Source organism: Ursus americanus, chromosome 33 (assembly GCF_024610735.1).
Source record: "Ursus americanus isolate L20-20 chromosome 33, mUrsAme1.1.p, whole genome shotgun sequence".
Classification (NCBI taxonomy): domain Eukaryota; kingdom Metazoa; phylum Chordata; class Mammalia; order Carnivora; family Ursidae; genus Ursus; species Ursus americanus.
In genome coordinates, this window is record NC_142159.1 from 2,497,107 (window position 1) to 2,515,000 (window position 17,894).

The 17,894-nt window shown below is 47.6% G+C and overlaps 2 protein-coding genes across 2 annotated transcripts in view; one reads left to right on the forward strand and one right to left on the reverse strand.

Annotated features, from left to right (window-relative positions):
* DNALI1 (dynein axonemal light intermediate chain 1) overlaps nucleotides 1-5,598 on the reverse strand; it is an 8,059-nt gene extending 2,461 nt beyond the window's left edge. Inside the window, exons 1-5 of the mRNA XM_045782343.2 lie at nucleotides 5,466-5,598; nucleotides 4,795-4,940; nucleotides 2,817-2,986; nucleotides 1,667-1,845; nucleotides 1,162-1,326 (exon numbers count right to left, since the gene is read on the reverse strand). Of these exons, the coding sequence (XP_045638299.1) occupies nucleotides 1,162-1,326; nucleotides 1,667-1,845; nucleotides 2,817-2,986; nucleotides 4,795-4,940; nucleotides 5,466-5,546 (741 nt within the window). The 5' untranslated portion in view covers nucleotides 5,547-5,598. The remainder of the gene's footprint in view (nucleotides 1-1,161; nucleotides 1,327-1,666; nucleotides 1,846-2,816; nucleotides 2,987-4,794; nucleotides 4,941-5,465) is intronic.
* A 1,201-nt stretch (nucleotides 5,599-6,799) lies between these two features.
* The window catches only part of SNIP1 (Smad nuclear interacting protein 1), an 11,377-nt gene continuing 282 nt past the window's right edge, over nucleotides 6,800-17,894 (forward strand). Inside the window, exons 1-4 of the mRNA XM_045782433.2 lie at nucleotides 6,800-7,101; nucleotides 8,353-8,455; nucleotides 15,199-15,797; nucleotides 16,686-17,894. The exon at nucleotides 16,686-17,894 is cut by the window's right edge and continues 282 nt beyond it. Of these exons, the coding sequence (XP_045638389.1) occupies nucleotides 6,875-7,101; nucleotides 8,353-8,455; nucleotides 15,199-15,797; nucleotides 16,686-16,950 (1,194 nt within the window). The 5' untranslated portion in view covers nucleotides 6,800-6,874 and the 3' untranslated portion in view covers nucleotides 16,951-17,894. The remainder of the gene's footprint in view (nucleotides 7,102-8,352; nucleotides 8,456-15,198; nucleotides 15,798-16,685) is intronic.

The following is a 17,894-nucleotide window of genomic DNA, read 5'->3' on the forward strand; positions in this document are numbered from 1 at the left end:
ACGTTAGAACGATGCCAAGGTACTCTGCTTTGCTCCTGCTGCTGGTACCACAAGGAACTGAGGAACTCGGGCTTAACATAAAGGAACACGGCAGATAAGGCACGCGGCTTCAGAAGCTGCTAAGTAAACAGATTCATGTCTGGCTGTGAAGTTTCTAGCTTTTCTTTGTTAAACTCAGCAACAGAAAAATCTGTCATCCTGCCCCAGCAGTTCATACAAGCCCTTCTTTAGCTCAAGTGCCTGTCCTTGGTGAAACCCCAGGAAGCCTGCCAATCACAAGAATGTGAGCTTTCCATGAGACTGGGAGGGAAGGGAGAGAACATCCAGGGGCGCCTCTGGCCAGGGCCATCACTACACATCAACAGGTCCCATATCTAGAACAATGGTTCTCGAACTTCAGCGAGCACCAGAATTGCCCGCAGACCTTGTTAGGTTGTTGGGCTCCAACCCGAACGTTTCTGATTCAGTAGATGTGGGATAGGCCCACTAATTTGTATTTCTAAGAGTTCCCAGGTGATGATGCCGGTCTGGGGCCCAGCCTTAGAGAACCTTCAGATCCCATAGAGAGCCTGGAATTTCAGACTCCTGGTCCTGCTTCAGCTCAGCTGGATAAAAGTAAACCACTGGCAAAGGGACTTTGAGGAAAAACACCTAGAGTTCCTCTGACCACACACCTGGGGGAGGCTCCTAATTTGAAATGGTTCTTCCCTCTCAAACGGCCCTCCCTGCCCACCCCAAATGCCATGCCTCGGAGGGGCTGCAGGCGGGAAAGCCCTCCCCTAAATGCCTGCTGAAGAGATACAGCCCACACTAGGAAGGCTCCAAAACACCAGCTGTCATGGGACAGAAGTTCTATTTTCTGCCATATCCACCTCTCCTGGAGGATGGGCAACTTTTTTCCAAGGGGAAAAAACCCTCCACCGGAGAGCGGGGCTGAGGTGTTGTGGGAATTCAGAGCCAGATGGATGGAGAAGCTGCATAATGAACCCTCACCCCGCCCCCACATCAGCTCCCTTTACTTCTTGGCAGGACGTGTGGACAAGTACGCTGAATCCTCTGTAGGAAACGGAGCCGCCGCCTGGCCCCCGCGTGGTGGTGGGGGGCGGCAGGCAGGAGCCCCTCCACCTGCGCCTGCCGTGGAGGAGGCTTGGGGGGGCCCACCTTCAGCTGCTGATTCGTCCGCTTGAGGAACTGAATCTCCTCGTTGTGCTTTTTCTCCTCCACCAGTCTTCTCTCGATCTCCCGCTTCTCGGTGGCCTCACACTTGGCCTTCTGCTCGTTCGCTTGCCTCTCCAAATCTCTCTTTTCTGTTTCCAATTCTGCAATCTGAGGACAGAAACTCCGGTCATCCTGGGACGCTGCCAAGAGGACTGGGCGGTGTGAGTGCTTGGGTGGAGGGGTCCCGGGACACAGCTGTGCAACCCGACATTGCCAGGGTCTGTGCTGCCACCCAGTGGGAGGTCAGTGACTGGCATGGCACGTCCTCGAGGAGTGGGCTCTGCCGGCACCAGGCTGGCCAGCACACTCTGAACCCAGGGGTCCCCACAGACGGGAGGGCCAGGGCACCCTCAGAGGCCAGAATTTCATCTGGAATGACAACCCTGTGGCCCTGAGATTGACAGAAGGGTTCACAGAGGGCTGAAGCCTCGTGGTCAACCCCACTCACTTTCCTCTCCATGTCTGACTTCCCCTGTTCGGCCTGCAGGGCCTTCCTCATGCCGAAGGCCACGCTGCTCTCATACAAGGTCTGATAGGCGGCAATGGTCATGCGGATCTCGTCCCGGACTCTCAGCAACAGCAGCCCCCTCTCCGCACAGTTGATGGTGACCTCCCGGATCAGCTCGTCTTCCAAAGCGCACACACAATGAGTTCAGTAGGGCAGGTGGGAGGGAACTGCGCCACGTCTGTGGCTCACCACCCTTCCTACTGGGGACGGTGCAGCGTGTGTCTTCCCCACTTGGAGACAGAGGCCCCAGGAGCCTTGCCAGACAGCCACTGCTCTGAATTTGGTGCTTTGGAGGACAGGCAGTTGGCGAGCCCAGGGCAGAGGGAGACTGGAGCCCTTGGGTTTGCTTGTATCCAGGAGGCCCCTCTGACCCCCCCTCAGGTAGAAACCCCACGGTCCTACCCAGAGAAATCTGACTTTCCAGTTTGAGGATGGTGGCTACTTTAAAGCAGCTGGGAACTCGTGTGTGCCCCTTTGGTTGGACGGGCTGGGGGCTGCAAACAGTAGGAATCAGAGCTTGCCCACCCATCTCTTCCATAGATGCTGATGTGGCAAGCAAACCATAATCATCCTCAGACTGAAGGGAGCCTGCTGGCCACAGGGTTTGGTGGCAGTCTGAATGTCAGAGTCCACACGGGCCAGTGAGTTTGGGTTGGGGGACAGCCATTTGACACTATCACTTAAATCTTTTGTGATTGTCGGTTAATAGCACATTATCCTGAAATATCTTTCTGGGCCAAGGGCTGAATGTTGATGGATGGATATAAATACAGAACATTAATCTTTCTGATTAAAAATCTAACAGGCTTTTTATCTAAAAAAATACTTAAAAAAAAGATTTAAAATGGAAGTTCTCGTCTTCAAACATTTGCTAAGAGGTTAGGAACCAGGTGGCCAGGTTGGCTGGCAGATGAGGGGACATTCAGCAGTTCCTGGGGCGGCGGGCAGGGAGGGGGAGACAAGACGATTCCAGGACGCGGTGGGCTTCAGCTCAGGGATACTCAGAGCCTGGGTGTGTGCTCAAGGGGAAGGCAGGAGGTAGGAGAGCACTGCATGTCCCCCCAAACCCAGCCTGCGCCAGGTCACTCACCAAAACACTGCGAGTAGAGCTCCCTGCGCACGGGACAGATGCCGGTCTCCCTGGCCTGGCGCTGCTGCAGCTTCAGGTCCAGCTGCTCCTGCAGATGTACCACGTCCATCCTGGTGCTGGGGGTGCTGGACACCTGCTGGATCCATAGCTGCGTGTCCTCCACCCACTCCCTGCGGCGCAGACACAGCCAGGCTGAGCAAACCCCCAGCTAGTGGGGCCTCGGACGTGAGCAGAGACGGCCCCTTCGGTTCTCTGCCTGAGCAGGAACAAGCGGCAGCTCTGTCACCCACCCACCAGAATCTTCCATCCCGCTCTCCTCCTTGGGGAGTGTGGGGCTCCACAGCCACACCCACTAAGCCACCTCCACGGGGCCTCTACCTCGGAGCGGGGCAATCTCTACCCTCCTATGGCTCTCTGTGAAATCATCACCCATGTTCCAGATCTTACCCTCCTAATGAGTTGAGGACAGATTCATGGGCCTTGTTGCTTGATTGGAACAGAAGGCCCAGTGAGAATTTCCCACTGATTTGTGCGGTGGGAGGCACAGGGCACCATAAACCTTGTGCCAGCCAGAAAGGGGCAAATGTGTGCAGTGGGGAGCTTTCTGAAGGCGTGTGCCTATGTGGTCCCCTCCCCGCTCTCCCCTCCCTCCATCCCCCAATAAACCTTGTGTTAAGAGGCATGGCCAGGTTCCAGAATCACAAGGAGGGAGCCTGAGGGTAGAATCACCATGGGGAGAGGATTTCCATTTATTGACAGGAGGGAATCACCTGAAAAATTACCCCTCCCTTCTTTGACTTCCATCTCGGATGAGACTGTAGTCACTCTTTTCATCACAGCCTTAGAAACTGTGCTGTCAACTTATTATATAAAGATAGTCGACAAAGCATGTCAGATAGTGATACACGTGGCTGCAGAAGGAAGGAGCAGGGTAAGGGGATGGTGAAGAAGGGAGAAGGTGCTCTTTTACAAGGATTCTCGAGGAAGGCCCCCCTTGAGGAAACCACGTTTGAGCAAGACCTGAGTAAAGAGACGGAAGGGAATGAGGTGGACATCGGGGGATGAGTATCCTTGGCAGTAGGAACAGCCTTCAAGGCCCTGAGGTGGAAGGGTGATGGAAGTATTCCAGAGACAGTGAGCAGAGGCCCCTGTGGCATCAGCACACTGAACAAGGAGAATAATGGGAGACAAGATCATGGATATACGAGGGGCCACATCGTGCCAACTCTTGTAGGTCATTGTAAGGACTTTGGATTTTAGTCGGGTTGACACAGGAAGCCATTAAAGAGTTCCTGGCAGAAGACTGGCATGGTCTGGCTTAGGATTTCAGGGCTGTTTGGAGAATAGATTGTAGGGGCAAAGAATGGAAGCAAGGTTTTCAGATAGGAGGCCACTGTAGGCGACAAACAGTGACGAGGAACAAAATGGTAGAAGCAGAGGGGGGTGGAAAGTGGTTAGATTTGGGATATAAATTTGAAGGAGGAGCCAAAATACTTGGATGAAGGATAGGACGTGTGATGTGAGAGACCAAAAGGAATGAAGGGTGGCCTGAGCCACGAGTAGAAAGGAGAAGACTGGGGATGAGTAGGTTGGGAGAGGGGCACATCGTGATTTAGTGTGGACATGCTGAGTTTGAGATGCCCAGGAGATCCCTTCATGAAGATAATGAGGAAGCAGTAAAATATATGGGTCTGGACTTTAGAGGAAAGGACAGGGCTGCAGAGACACATTTGGGAGCCATCAGCACGCAGATGGTATTTAAAGCCATGAGCCTGGGTTTGAGCACTCAGGAAAAGAGGAGGATAGAGAAGAGGTCTCGCCCCACCCTTCTGGGATCCAGCCATCTGCAAGCTCTAGGAGTTCTGGGATGCTGGGCAGAAATCCTGGCCAGGAACAGAGACAGGGTGCCTCTTCCTACATTCCAGTTCTGGGATGCAAAGCCTGGGCTTTCTCCCAGCCGCTGCTCCTATGTTTTTACCTTGGGGGTAGAATGGCATTCAAGATTTCTTCTGCCTGCTTTGTAGGATCTGGGACACAAGAAGTTGAGGGGAGCTTGGTCTTTGGTGGCTGTGGGACTGGACCGGAGGGTCCAGGCTGCTGGGGGCTGACTTTCAGTGGCCGTGCCTGAGAAGAATGGACAAGTTAGGGCAGGAGGTGATTCAGACACTAAACTCCACATACCCAAGCCCTCTGGGTTGCTGCCCCAGGTCTTCTAAACACCCCTCCCCTCTTCCCAGCTCACTTTCCCCGCCTCTCTTCTCAGAAGTTAAGTCTCACCTGAAGGAAGCCATGAAGAGTCTCTGGTCCCACCCTAGCCCAAGGCCTGTATCTCCTGGAACCAACGTTTCTGGCACGGGTGCTCAGCCCTCTAATGATGGAGCGAGCAATCACTACCAGATCTATTCTTGGACCAGCCTACTGTGAAAAAGAGTGAGCCCCATCCATCTCCGTGACTTCTTTCCTTATCCTAAATCTGCTCTCTGGGGTTACCCATCGGGGCTTTCTTGTACTGCTCTCCCATCTTCCTTCCCAATTCCCTTTGCTCCCAGTTGCGGCAGCACACGTCTCTTGGGACCCCGGATCCTCATCGCAGGGATCTTTCCCCATCCGAGCTTCCGGGCTCTCCCGCCCCAAGAGACCCGTCCTTACTTTGGGGCTCCGCTTTTCCGTATTCCGGCTCACCAACACCGGGGTGTCATACTTGAGCAGAGAGTCCGCAGGGGGGATCATGGCGGCGACGGGGATAGTAGCCCGGCGGCTGCCCCTCGAGTGTGCGCCTTGTTTGCCGTCACCATGGAAACTTCCTCTCCCTTCCTCGTGGCCTGGGCGGGGCTTCGGAGTGGGGCGGGGCCAGCAGCACGAGTTTCCGCTCAGCCTGCGTGAAAAATTCTCCTGGTGCTTACCTTATCAGGGTTCCTGCTTACTGGGTCGCCTTGATACTCTTGGACAGGCAAAACAGAAGTTCGAGTCCCTGCGCTGCATCTCGCTCGCAATTTGAATGAGGTGGCAGGTCACCTTCGCTGACCCCCAATTTTGTCACCTGCAAAAGGGGAATCATGTGACTTCTCAGTGAAGGCTTGGGGAAGATTCCCAGAGGAAGGCATCTGGAATTCCCAGGTTTTATTTATTTATTTATTTATTTATTTATTTATTTATTTATTTATTTATTTATTTTTAAGATTTTTATTTATTTATTTGACAGAGAGAGAGAGAGACAGCCAGCGAGAGAGAGAACATAAGCAGGGGGAGTGGGAGAAGCAGGCTACCAGCGTAGGAGCCTGATGTGGGGCTCAATCCGAGAACGCCGGGATCACGCCCTGAGCCGAAGGCAGATGTTTAACGACTGAGCCACGCAGGCGCCCCATGGAATTCCCAGGTTTTAAAAAGTGTTTTGGAGGCGCCTGGCTGGCTCAGTCAGTGGAGCGTGAGACTTTTGACCTGGGGGTAATGAGTTCAAGCCCCACCGCTGGCTGTAGAGATGACTTGAAAATAAAAAAAATTTTAAAGAAAGTGTTTTTAATTAAATGTTGAAATGACAGCATAACAAAGTTCAAGAAGAGAGGGGGAAATGCTAATAACTTGCCCACGGGCTACTATGTGTGATTCCATTTCCTTCTCTCCTTAACTTCGTATTTCCAAACCTAAATGTAATCACGGTTTGCGCACCATTATTTATCCCGCTTCTTTCGTTGAACAAATCAGGGATTCCTCCCTCTGTCACAGAGCTTGTAAACAGCGTTACGAATGGCGACAATTTCCTACTGCTGGGCATTCAGATTGTCTCCGTATTTAGTAATTACTAATAACGCGGCAGCAAACAGCCTCCAGGGGAGCTTTTTCCCAGAAGTTTCTTTTTGACACTTAAAACTCCCGCCACCCCAGTCGATGCCTACAGCCCCGCCCGCTAAGAATCGTAGTCACGTGCTTAGCTCTCCGCCGCGAGGGTTTCTGGGAGATCGCGCACCCGGAAGCGGAAGTCCAGGGGTCAAGCCCGTCATTTCCTTTAGCGAGAGGAGCGCAACGGACTACCTTTTCCTTCGCTCGGCTCGTATCTCAGCATGAAGGAGGTAAAGAGCGAGCGGGAGCGGGGGAGCAGGCGGAGGCACCGTGATGGGGACGTGGTGGCGGCGGCAGTGGTGGTGAAGGTGAAGCAGGAACGCCTCAGCCCGGAAGCCGCGCCTCCCGCCCACCGCCGCCCAGATTCCTCTGGCGGTAGCGCTTCCCCGCCGGCCGGCGACCCGGGCCGCCCTGGTCACCGCGGGAACCGAGCCCGAGGAGGTAGCCGGTAAGTGGGAAGGCGCCCGGGATGGACTTGGGTCTGGCTCATTGAGAAAAGACAGGGCTAGCGTCAGAAGCACACCTTGAAATGCTGCGCGCCGCAGTTTGGATTTTATCTTAAGGTGTTGGAAGTGAACCGGTCGTGCTTGTGCTAAAGAATGTTTAATCTGGTACCTGTCACTTGCGCTAAGCGCCTGATGCCTAATGGGTAGGATCCCGCTCCTTCATCTCTGTGCCCAGCTCTTGGCCGAGTACGGCAGAGCAGATAGCACTGATCGGGTTTAAATAAAAGATTTTCCCCATCTGCCTGCAAATGGAGTGCTGGCGTTGGCTTTCCAGTGATCTGCCCCCAAAGGATTCCACGTTGAGAGCCTAGGCTAGCTACCTGGTAGAGATTTGTAAGAAAATCGTCTCTTGCTGGACTCGTTAATTTATTCCTTCAACATAGTTTTACTGCATGCTAAAGACGGCGTTAGGTACAGGGGCCTCAAGGGTGAACAAAATAGATTGTCTTTGCCCTGGAGAAATTGATGTGCTCCAGCCTTGAGACAAAATAACAAGCAGATAAAATAGTTTCAGTTAGTAACAAGTATTAGGTTAAAGAAGAGGTTAAAACAGTATGATAGAGTTTGGAGGGAAGTGAGAGATGGCCTCTCTGAAAAGATGCCATTTGAGTTGAGATCCGAATGGTAAGAATAATCCAGTCTCGTAAAGATCCAGGCTGAGGAAACAATTCACGCAAAGAACCCGAAGCAGAATTAATGTGATTGTTCTAGAAATAGGGGGGAAATTGTCTAGTGATTGAGGAGAGTGGTAGGAGTGAGGTGGGAAAGGGAGGAGATAGAGCCAGAGGACTTGTTGATGGTTTGATGTGGTTGTGGGGGGAGGGCGTGGGGAGCATTGGTGGTGAGAGAGAAAAGAGTGAAGGGTGTTTTCTAGGGTTTTGGCTTGAGGAACAGAGTGGGTGGTGGTACCAGTTCCTGAGATGGCAGAGATGGAGGGAGGAAAGGGTTTTGAGGGATTGGGAAGCAAGAGTTATGCTCAGTGAGAAGTCTCCGTGGGGAGCCTTGTATGTGGGTCTGGAACTCAAGGAAGATGTCAGGGCTGGAGAGTGAGGTTCCCACCTCCTTTAATGTGAAACACAGAGCCGTTGACAAATGTGCTGTTTGTGTTAGTAGGTAAGCCTGATACTTGAAGTGAATTTATATGGGGGAAGGGAAATTGAGATAAAACCCTGTGTGTACCATGCTCTGGAAAGGTCCCCAGCCAAAAAGAAAAACAAGTCCTCAGGGAGAAGAAGCAAGTCTCCTCGAAGTAAGAGAAGCCGAAGCCCTCACCACTCAACAGTCAAAGTGAAACAGGTAAGTGTATTGAGATGTTTTGATACCAGGTCCAAATCTAGAACCTCCTCGGTCATAACAAACACAAAATCGTGTGTGTTTACCTGTACCTGCGATGGGTTTTTCTAGAAACTGGGTTGGTTTTTTGTTTTTTTCCCTGCTTGTTTTGTTAAACTTTTTACTTCGAGGTAATTGTTGATTTACATTCAGTGGTTAAAAAAATACAGAGGTATACTCTTTACTCTGTTTTTCCCACTGGTAATGTCTTACAGAATTCCAGTACAACATCAACAGGGAGAATATTGACATCGCTATAGTCAAGATACAGAACATTTCCATCACCACAAGGATCCATCATGTTGCCCTTGTGAAGTCTCACCTACTTCTCTCCCTCACCCACTTTACTCCTCAAGTCCTGGCAACTTCTAATCTGTTCTCCGTCTCTGTGATGTTGTCACTTGAAGAACTTTATGTAAATGGAATCATACGTGTAACCTTTAGGGATTGGCTTTTTTCACGCAGCACAGTTCTTTGGAAATTCACTCAGGTGGTTGTACCTGTCAGTGGTTCATTCCTTTTTATTGCTGAGTGATAGTCAGTGGTGTGGATTTAACCATTTGCCCATTGAAGAACATCTGGGTCATTTCCAGTTTCTGGCTATTATATATAAGGTTGCTCTGTAACATTTGCGTATAGGTTGTTGTGTGAACACGTCTTCATTTTTCTGGGATAAATGCCCAGGAGTGCAGTCGTTAGATTGTGTGGTAGTTGCATGCCAAACCGTGTTCCAGAGTGGCTGTGTTAGTTTGCTAGGGCTTCCATAACAAACTACCACAGACTGGATACCTTAAACAACAGAAATTAATCTTTTCACAACTGTGAAGGCTGAAGTCCAAGACCAAGGTATCAGCAGGTTTTGTTTCTCCTGAGGCCTCTTTCCTTGGCTTGCAAATGCTACCTTCTTGTCTGTGTCCTCGCATGGCTCGTATCCTTGGTGTCTCTTTCTCTTCATATAAGGACACCAGTCATATTGGATTAGGGCTTTGCTGTTATCTTAACTTAATCACGTCTTTAAAGACCTTATCTCAATAAGAAAAAACAAAAGAAAAAAAAAAAAACCACACACACACCTCACAAAAATGGTACATTCTAAGGACGGTGGTTGGGATCTAGACATACGAATTTTGAGGGGGACACGATTCAGTCCCTACCAGTGACTGTACCATTTTACATTCCCACCTGTATTGTGCGTGAAGCAGTTTCTCTGCATCCTTACCAGCGTTTGGTATTGACATTATTTTTTGTTTCAGACATTCCAATAGATGTGTGGTGATATCTCATTGTGATTTTATTTACTTTTTATTTATTTTTAATTTTAAGTAGGCTCCACGCCCATCATGGGGCTTGAACTCACGACCTTGAGATCTAGAGTCCCATGCTCTACCACCTGAGCCAGATGCCCCTCTGATTGTGATTTTCCCTTGAGCGTCTTTTCATCTGCTTATTTGTCCTCTGTGTATCTTCTCAGGTGAAATGTCTCTTCATAGTCTTTTGCCTATTTTCTACTTGGGTGGTTGTTGTAGTTTTTTGAGTTTTTTTTTTCTTAACTGTTGCATTTGTAGAGTTCTATATTACTATACCTTTTTGGGTACGTGGTTTGCAAATATTTCTCTCCAATCTGTAGTTTGTCTTTTCCTTCACTGAGCAGAGTTTTTCTGAGAGTAAAAATGTTGTCATGAAGTCCAGTTTATCAACTTTTCCCTTAAGTATTTTTTTAATTTTTAGAAGATTTTATTTATTTGTCAGAGAGAGAGAGAATGCGCACAAGCAGGGGGAGCAGCAGGCAGAGGGAGAAGCAGGCTCCCCACTGAGCAAGGAGCTGGATGGGCTGGATCCCAGGGCTGGATCCCAGGATGCTGGAATCATGACCCGAGCTGAAGGCAGACACTTAACCGACTGAGTCACCCAGGCGTCCCTCCACCTTGCTTTGTATGGATTGTGCTTTCGGTGTCATGTCTAAGAACTTTTTACCTAGCTTTAGATCCTGAAGATTGTTTTTTCTTCAAAGTTTTACATTTAAGTCCATGATTTATTTTGAGTTTGTTTTGGTATAAGGTATGAGCCCTGGGTTGAGGTTCATTTTTTTTGCCTGTGAATGTTCAGTTGCTGTGGCATCATTTCTTGAAAAGGCTGTCTTTCTTTCCTTAAATTGCTTTTGCTTCTTCATCAAAAATCAATTGGGAATATGTGTGTGGGTTTATTTCTGCTTCTCTATTTTGTTCCATTGATCTCTGTCATTCTGCCAGTACCACACAGTCTTGATTACGGTCGCTATATAGTAAGGCTTGAAATTGGGTAGACAGATTCTTCTCATTTTCTTAAAAATTGTTTAGCTATACTAGTTTCTTTGTCTTTCCATATAAATTTTATTTTTTTTAATTTTTTAATTTTTTTAAGATTTTATTTATTTATTTGACAGAGAGAGACTGCCAGCGAGAGAGGGAACACAAGCAGGGGGAGTGGGAGAGGAAGAAGCAGTCTCTCCAGCGGAGGAGCCTGATGAGGGGCTTAATCCCAGAACACCGGGATCACGCCCTGAGCCGAAGGCAGACGCTTAACGACTGAGCCACCCAGGCGCCCCTCCATATAAATTTTATTTTATTTTATTTTATTTTATTTTTTTAAGATTTATTTATTTATTTGACAGAGATAGAGACAGCCAGCGAGAGAGGGAACACAAGCAGGGGGAGTGGGAGAGGAAGAAGCAGGCTCACAGCTGAGGAGCCTGATGTGGGGCTTGATCCCACAACGCCGGGATCACGCCCTGAGCCAAAGGCAAACGCTTAACCGTTGTGCCACCCAGGCGCCCCTCCATATAAATTTTAGAACAATCTTGTCTATATAAAAAAAATCTTGCTAGTACTTGGGTAGAAATTGCAGGAAGCTGTATTTAGGGAAGAATTGGGTTTTTCTTGTTGTTAAAGATTGTATTTATTTATTTGACAGAGAGAGAAAGCATGTGTGCACACGCAGGGGGAGCGACAGGCAGAGTGAGAGGGAGAAGCCAGCTTGCCACTGAGCAGGGAGCCCGATGCGGGGCTCAATCCCAGGATGCTGATGCTTAATTGACTGAGCCACACCGGTGCCCTGAGAACTGGCTTTTTTTTTTTTTTTAAAGATTTTATTTATTTATTCGACAGATAGAGACAGCCAGCGAGAGAGGGAACACAAGCAGGGGGAGTGGGAGAGGAAGAAGCAGGCTCATAGCGGAAGAGCCTGATGTGGGGCTCGATCCCATAACGCTGGGATCACGCCCTGAGCCGAAGGCAGACGCTTAACCGCTGTGCCACCCAGGCGCCCCGAGAACTGGCTTTTTTAATAAAAAGTGAATCTTCCAGTCCATGAACACTGTATAAGTCGTTTATTTAGGTCTTTGATTTCTTTCTTCGGCGTTTGTAGTTCTTAGCATTTAAATTCTTATATATTTTATTAGATTTACACAAAGTTTTTTCTTTGGGGGAGTGATCATAAGTGATATTTTAAATTTTAGTCCACGTGTTCATTGCTAATCTGTAGAAGTATAATTGATTTTTCTGTTTTTCTTATATCCTGTGGCTTCACTGAACTTAACTTATTTAGTCCGGGAGGATTTTTTGTAGATTTCTTGGGGTTTTTTTTTTTTTTTTAAGATTTTATTTATTTATTCGACAGAGACAGCCAGCGAGTGAGGGAACACAAGCAGGGGGAGTGGGAGAGGAAGAAGCAGGCTCACAGCAGAGGAGCCTGATATGGGGCTTGATCCCATAATGCCGGGATCACACCCTGAGCCGAAGGCAGACGCTTAACCGCTGTGCCACCCAGGCACCCCATTCTTGGGATTTTTTACGTAGACAATCATATCTTCACATAGGGACAGTTTTATTTCTTCCTTTACAATCTCTCTGCATTGTATTTCCTTGTCTTGCCTTATTACACTAAGTAGGACTTCCAGCACTATGTTGAATGAGAGTACTGAGAGCAGACACCCTTGCTTTGCCCTCAAGAGAAGCATTCAGTCTTTTTTTTTTTTTTTTAAGATTATTTTATTTTATTTATTCATTCGACAGAGAGAGAGACAGCCAGCGAGAGAGGGAACACAAGCAGGGGGAGTGGGAGAGGAAGAAGCAGGCTCACAGCGGAAGAGCCTGATGTGGGGCTCGATCCCAACGCCGGGATCACGCCCTGAGCCGAAGGCAGACGCTTAACCGCTGTGCCACCCAGGCGCCCCAGCATTCAGTCTTTTTAAAGAAACTTTGTGTTACAATGTGCAAATAGACATTAAGAAAATGGATTATCCTGTTACTTTGAGAGACTGTGGGCCAGCTTTTTATTATCTTAAAGATACAAAGCCAGACAGCCTTGGAGGTGTGCAGTGTGAATTGATCAGGCACTGCTTTAGCTCTCTCGGAATGCAGCTCCCAGAACCACACCACCCAGATGAGGGCTGTCAACCACTTGTGCTGGTTTTCGTTTTTTTGGTTTTTGTTTTTTTCCAGTGTAGAGCTGGCAGCTCTTTACCTGTGGTTTCTAAATGAACATTTTACAATAAATCCTGGGACTTTTAGAATGGAACTTTTCTGTGCTTATTACTGTTTTGATGTATCTTCATTTGCTTATCTATGTTAACTTCCCTCCTGACCTCAGATTATCTCTTTAAAAGCTAATTTCTGTGTGTTAGTCAGTTGGAAACTTGGAAATGGCTCTTAAGCAATAGGGCTTGACAGGCAGTTGACACTAAGTGACTTTCACATGGCTTAATCCTAAGGAGGAATGCACACAGCGTCTGACTTAAGCATGACTTGTGCTTGCAGGCATTCTCTGAATTCACCTGAACCACCATTTAAGAAATCTTGATAGCGTGCTCATTGTAATAACACAGAAGTACATAAAGTTAAAAGTGAGAGTATGGGATATGTAGTGTATGGTTACTTCTCTCATTATCCCCGAAATCGCAGGCTCACCCCCCCCCAAAATCACCTGAATCCCCAGAGGCAACCCTTTTAATAGCTTGATATTTATACTTTAAGGCTCTATTATACTTATGTTCTCCTTGTTTCCTTTATGTTTTAGTGTGCATCTCTGTGTGTTTCCTATGCAAAATTTTTAATTTAAAAAGAACCATGGGGTGCCTGGGTGGCTTAGTCGGTTAAGGGTCCTGGGATCAAGCCCTGCTTCCGGCTCCCTGCTGCAGGGAGCCTGCTTCTCCCTCTGCCCCTCCCCATGCTCATGCATTCTCTCTCTCAAATAAATAAATAAAATCTTTTTTTAAAAAATATTATATATATTATCCTGTTTATCAATAATTGAAATCTTAGTTATTTTGTGTTATCTGGTTATATAATTTGTCATACCCTTTTTTACTAATTTTGCCTGGTCTACCTGCCCATCTTTTTTTTTTTTTTACCCTGTGCGACGGGGTGGGGGTGGGCAGAGGGAGAGAGAATCTCCAGCAGACTTCCCACTGAGTGTAGAACCTGACACAGGGCTCAATCTCACAACCCTGAGATCATGACCTGAGCCGAAATCAAAAGTCCGACGTTTAAGCGACTGAGCCACCTAGGTGCCATGGTCTACATGTCTTTAAAAGGAGGACTGAGCATTAATTGGTCATTGGAATAGTGGATGAACAGAGCCTTATGGGGATTAGAATACAAGGGAGGTGGGGGGTGATGACCTAGAGTCTGTGGCTTCTTTTTGTGACTCATTTAATTGGGGATAAAGGACATAATGAGATTAGTCCTGGTAGGTGGTGGTGGCAAGCTTGTGAGTATCTTAAGGTAGAAGGGATGGGCATCTGAGGCTTCCTCTTGATGCTTGTCTTTGGAGGCTAGGAAGTCTAGAAAAACTGAATCCTGCTCTGAGCAAGCAGGCCTACACTTGACCCCTGTGTATAGCAGGGAGAAGGCCTTGGGAGCAGGGGAGGCCGTGAGATCTCAGTGCTCAGGATTTCCTCTTTACCTTTTCTAGGTGGGGCAGCCTTGCTCATAGCATGCAGGGCTCCCTCTTGAACTCTGATGCTTTGGTTATTAGTAAGGATAAGTTTATTATATTCATGTGTTCATTAGATATTTTTAAGGAAAATTGTTAATATCCTTTGCCCATTTTTTTCTGTTGAATTGTCTTTCTTACTGATTTATTTTTTTATTGCTATATTAATAGATGTTATGTGTTGCAGTTTCTACCAGGCTGATTTTCAATACTGAGTCTTTTTCAAGAAACCATGATATGTTTATCAATTTTTTTCAGATCTTTAAAAAATATCACTAAATTTTTACATGTTTCTTATTACATGTCTTACATACTTCTTAAATGTATTCCTTGGTATTGAACAATTTTTGTTACTGTTGAAATGAGATCTTTTAAAATTATTACATTTTCATTTTTGACGTGAGAGATAACTAGTTTTTTCTTTACGTGTTTATCTTGTACATGACTACTTAACTCTGTTAGTTCTGTTTTCTGTATATGCTTCCCTATGAGCGTGACTGTAGCTCCTCTAGTTTCTAGGGCTCTGAACCTGGACTTGCAGCGTTAGAGCTGTAGTCGGGTGACAGCGTGGAAATAGTCTGTGTAGCCTGGCAAGGGAATACAAGCACCACTGCTAATCATATTTCTGGGACATTTTGCTCTGAATACCAAAGTCCAAATCACAAGTGGCTTTTCGAATGCATCTTGTTCATGGAGTGTGGACTGCCTTTCATTTACTGGGTCTGTTTGAATTTTAGGAACGCGAGGATCATCCCCGGAGAGGACGGGAGGAACGGCAGCACCGGGAGCCATCGGGCCAGGAACACAGGCGAGCTAGAAACAGCGACCGCGACAGACACAGGGGCCATTCCCACCAGAGGAGAAGCCCTAATGAGAGGCCCGGGAGTGGGCAGGCTCAGGGACGGGACCGAGACGTTCAGAATCTACAGGCTCAGGACGCAGAGCGGGAGTTTTACAATGCCCGAAGACGGGAGAATCGCCAGAAGAATGAAGTCAGTGCTGGTGGTAATGAGTCTCAGGAGTTGGTTCCCCGACCTGGTGGCAACAGTAAAGACAAAGAGGTGCCCGTGAAAGAAAAGCCAAGCTTTGAACTCTCTGGGGCACTTCTTGAGGACACCAACACCTTCCGGGGTGTCGTCATTAAGTATAGTGAGCCCCCAGAAGCACGTATCCCCAAAAAACGATGGCGCCTCTACCCGTTTAAAAATGACGAGGTGCTTCCTGTCATGTACATCCATCGGCAGAGCGCCTACCTGCTGGGCAGGCACCGCCGCATAGCGGACATCCCAATCGATCATCCCTCCTGCTCGAAGCAGCACGCGGTCTTTCAGTATCGGTGAGTGTACGTTTGCAGGAAGAATCAGAAGTGTGGGCGGGAGCTGAGAGTCTAAGGATTACTAACATTTGTGTACATGTGTATGCAGAAAAATCCCAGACTCCTCAGATCTAATCTTCGTCTTAAGATTATGACTCTAACCGCCCTTTGAATAATCACTTACATTTTGGTGTCAAGAGATCCAGATTTTGAATCCTGCCACTGCTACTTTCCAGACGTTTGACCTGGGGCAGGCCACACTCTGTGCCTCAGTTTCTCCCTACCTCAAAGGGCTATTTTGGGGGTTAAATGGAAGTGTACCTGAAAGTGGCTGGCACGTGTGTTCACTAATCTGTAGTTGACCGTTTGTGTAAGACATCTGTTACTGTTTGATCGTCATAACACTCCTGTGAGGAGGATAGGTCAGCTGTCCATATCCCCATTCGACGGGTGAGAGGATTGAAGCTCAGCAGAGTCTAATAAGTGATCTGGTTCAAAGGTAGCTCTCTTGACTTTGATGTCAAAATCCACTGCTTTGTTCCCATTGGGACAGGAGCTAAAATATGCTGAAAAACATGTTGAAATCAAGAAGCATTATCTTGATTATAAACAACACAAAAATGTATTCTCTTAATCATGGCAAGAGGTCTTGGATTCTGATTTTAAACTTTTGATCTACCATGAATTTCCTTCCCTACTCCCTCGGTAATCAGTTCCCGCCTTTTCTAAGTATATTTAACTTGCTCCCAATTTCCAGATCCAAGGCCTTACCTTCCCCTTGATTTCCTAGAGTTTGGACTTGAACTGTGTTCAAGGCAGGTCATTGCCAGGTTTAGGCTGTGTTAGCAAAATGCTGGGTGGTCTGAGGTAGGATTTTGCTGACAAGTTTCTCTCTTTTATCTCTGCTAGGCTTGTGGAATATACCCGCGCTGATGGGACAGTTGGCCGAAGGGTGAGGCCCTACATCATTGACCTTGGCTCAGGCAATGGAACGTTCTTGAACAACAAGCGCATTGAGCCACAGAGATACTATGAACTAAAGGAAAAGGATGTACTTAAATTTGGGTTCAGCAGCAGAGAGTATGTGTTGCTTCACGAGTCCTCTGACACCTCCGAAGTAGACAGGAAAGAAGATGAGGATGACGAGGAGGAAGAGGAAGTATCTGACAGCTAGCAAACTAAGAAACAGCCCGAACGCTCGAGAGACCTTTTCTTTCTGCAAAGGTTTTGGGATTGAGTCAGAGAGCATGGTGCTCTCTGTAGCGCCTCTTATCGCCTTAAGTCTTCCCTCTGTTGCTGACCACCTTATGTTGTAGTGTAAGAAAACTGACTGCTGTTTGGTTGAACTTTTTTCTGTGGCACATCAGCCCCTTGCCTGTGGGCATTTGTTTTCAGAACAGTCTCACCAACACATCGTGTTTTAGTCGAAGCATCGTGGCTTTAGTTGGTGCTTTCAGAACTGCTGCCTAGGAAGCTACAAACCCTTGGTTCAAGGGGAGTCGTGGCTTGTTCTCTTTGTACAGTTACTTTATTTATATAGTGGTTAAGCTTTGTGGGCTGGGTTTGTTTTTGTGTTTGTTTTGGGGGGCAAACCCCTGAACAGAGAATCTTCCTAAGCTTTGGTTGTCACCAAAACAGCCTCCATTATATACCAAAGCTTTGACCTGGTTGAGCTCTTGAGTCACAGAAGTTGATTTTGCACTTCATTTTTGGGGGGTGGGAATTGACCACATGACCTCATTATTAACTGTTGGACTTAAACAGATGCTTTGTGGAACCTGCCGAAGCATACGACTGTGTGGGGAGAGCCTGGCTCCCGCAGCGGGTGCTGACTTCACGTCAGGAGAGGCTGAACTGGGTCGCGGATCGGTTTCCTATGAGAGAATTCTGATTTCTCCATAGAGCATGTACATAACAGTTTTGATCATCCTATCTATTCAACTTTGCATTTTTATTCAAATGTTATCTCTTTCCTTCTTGCAAAACAGTGTCATTTATGTAGCACGGTCCTTGCTTTCTTCTAACACGTATGTATATGTGTAAAGGAGGTTGTGTAGTTGACACGTTTCATCTTTTTAAAAAACGTTCAGAGAGGTTGTATTTACTTTCCCAAGGCTG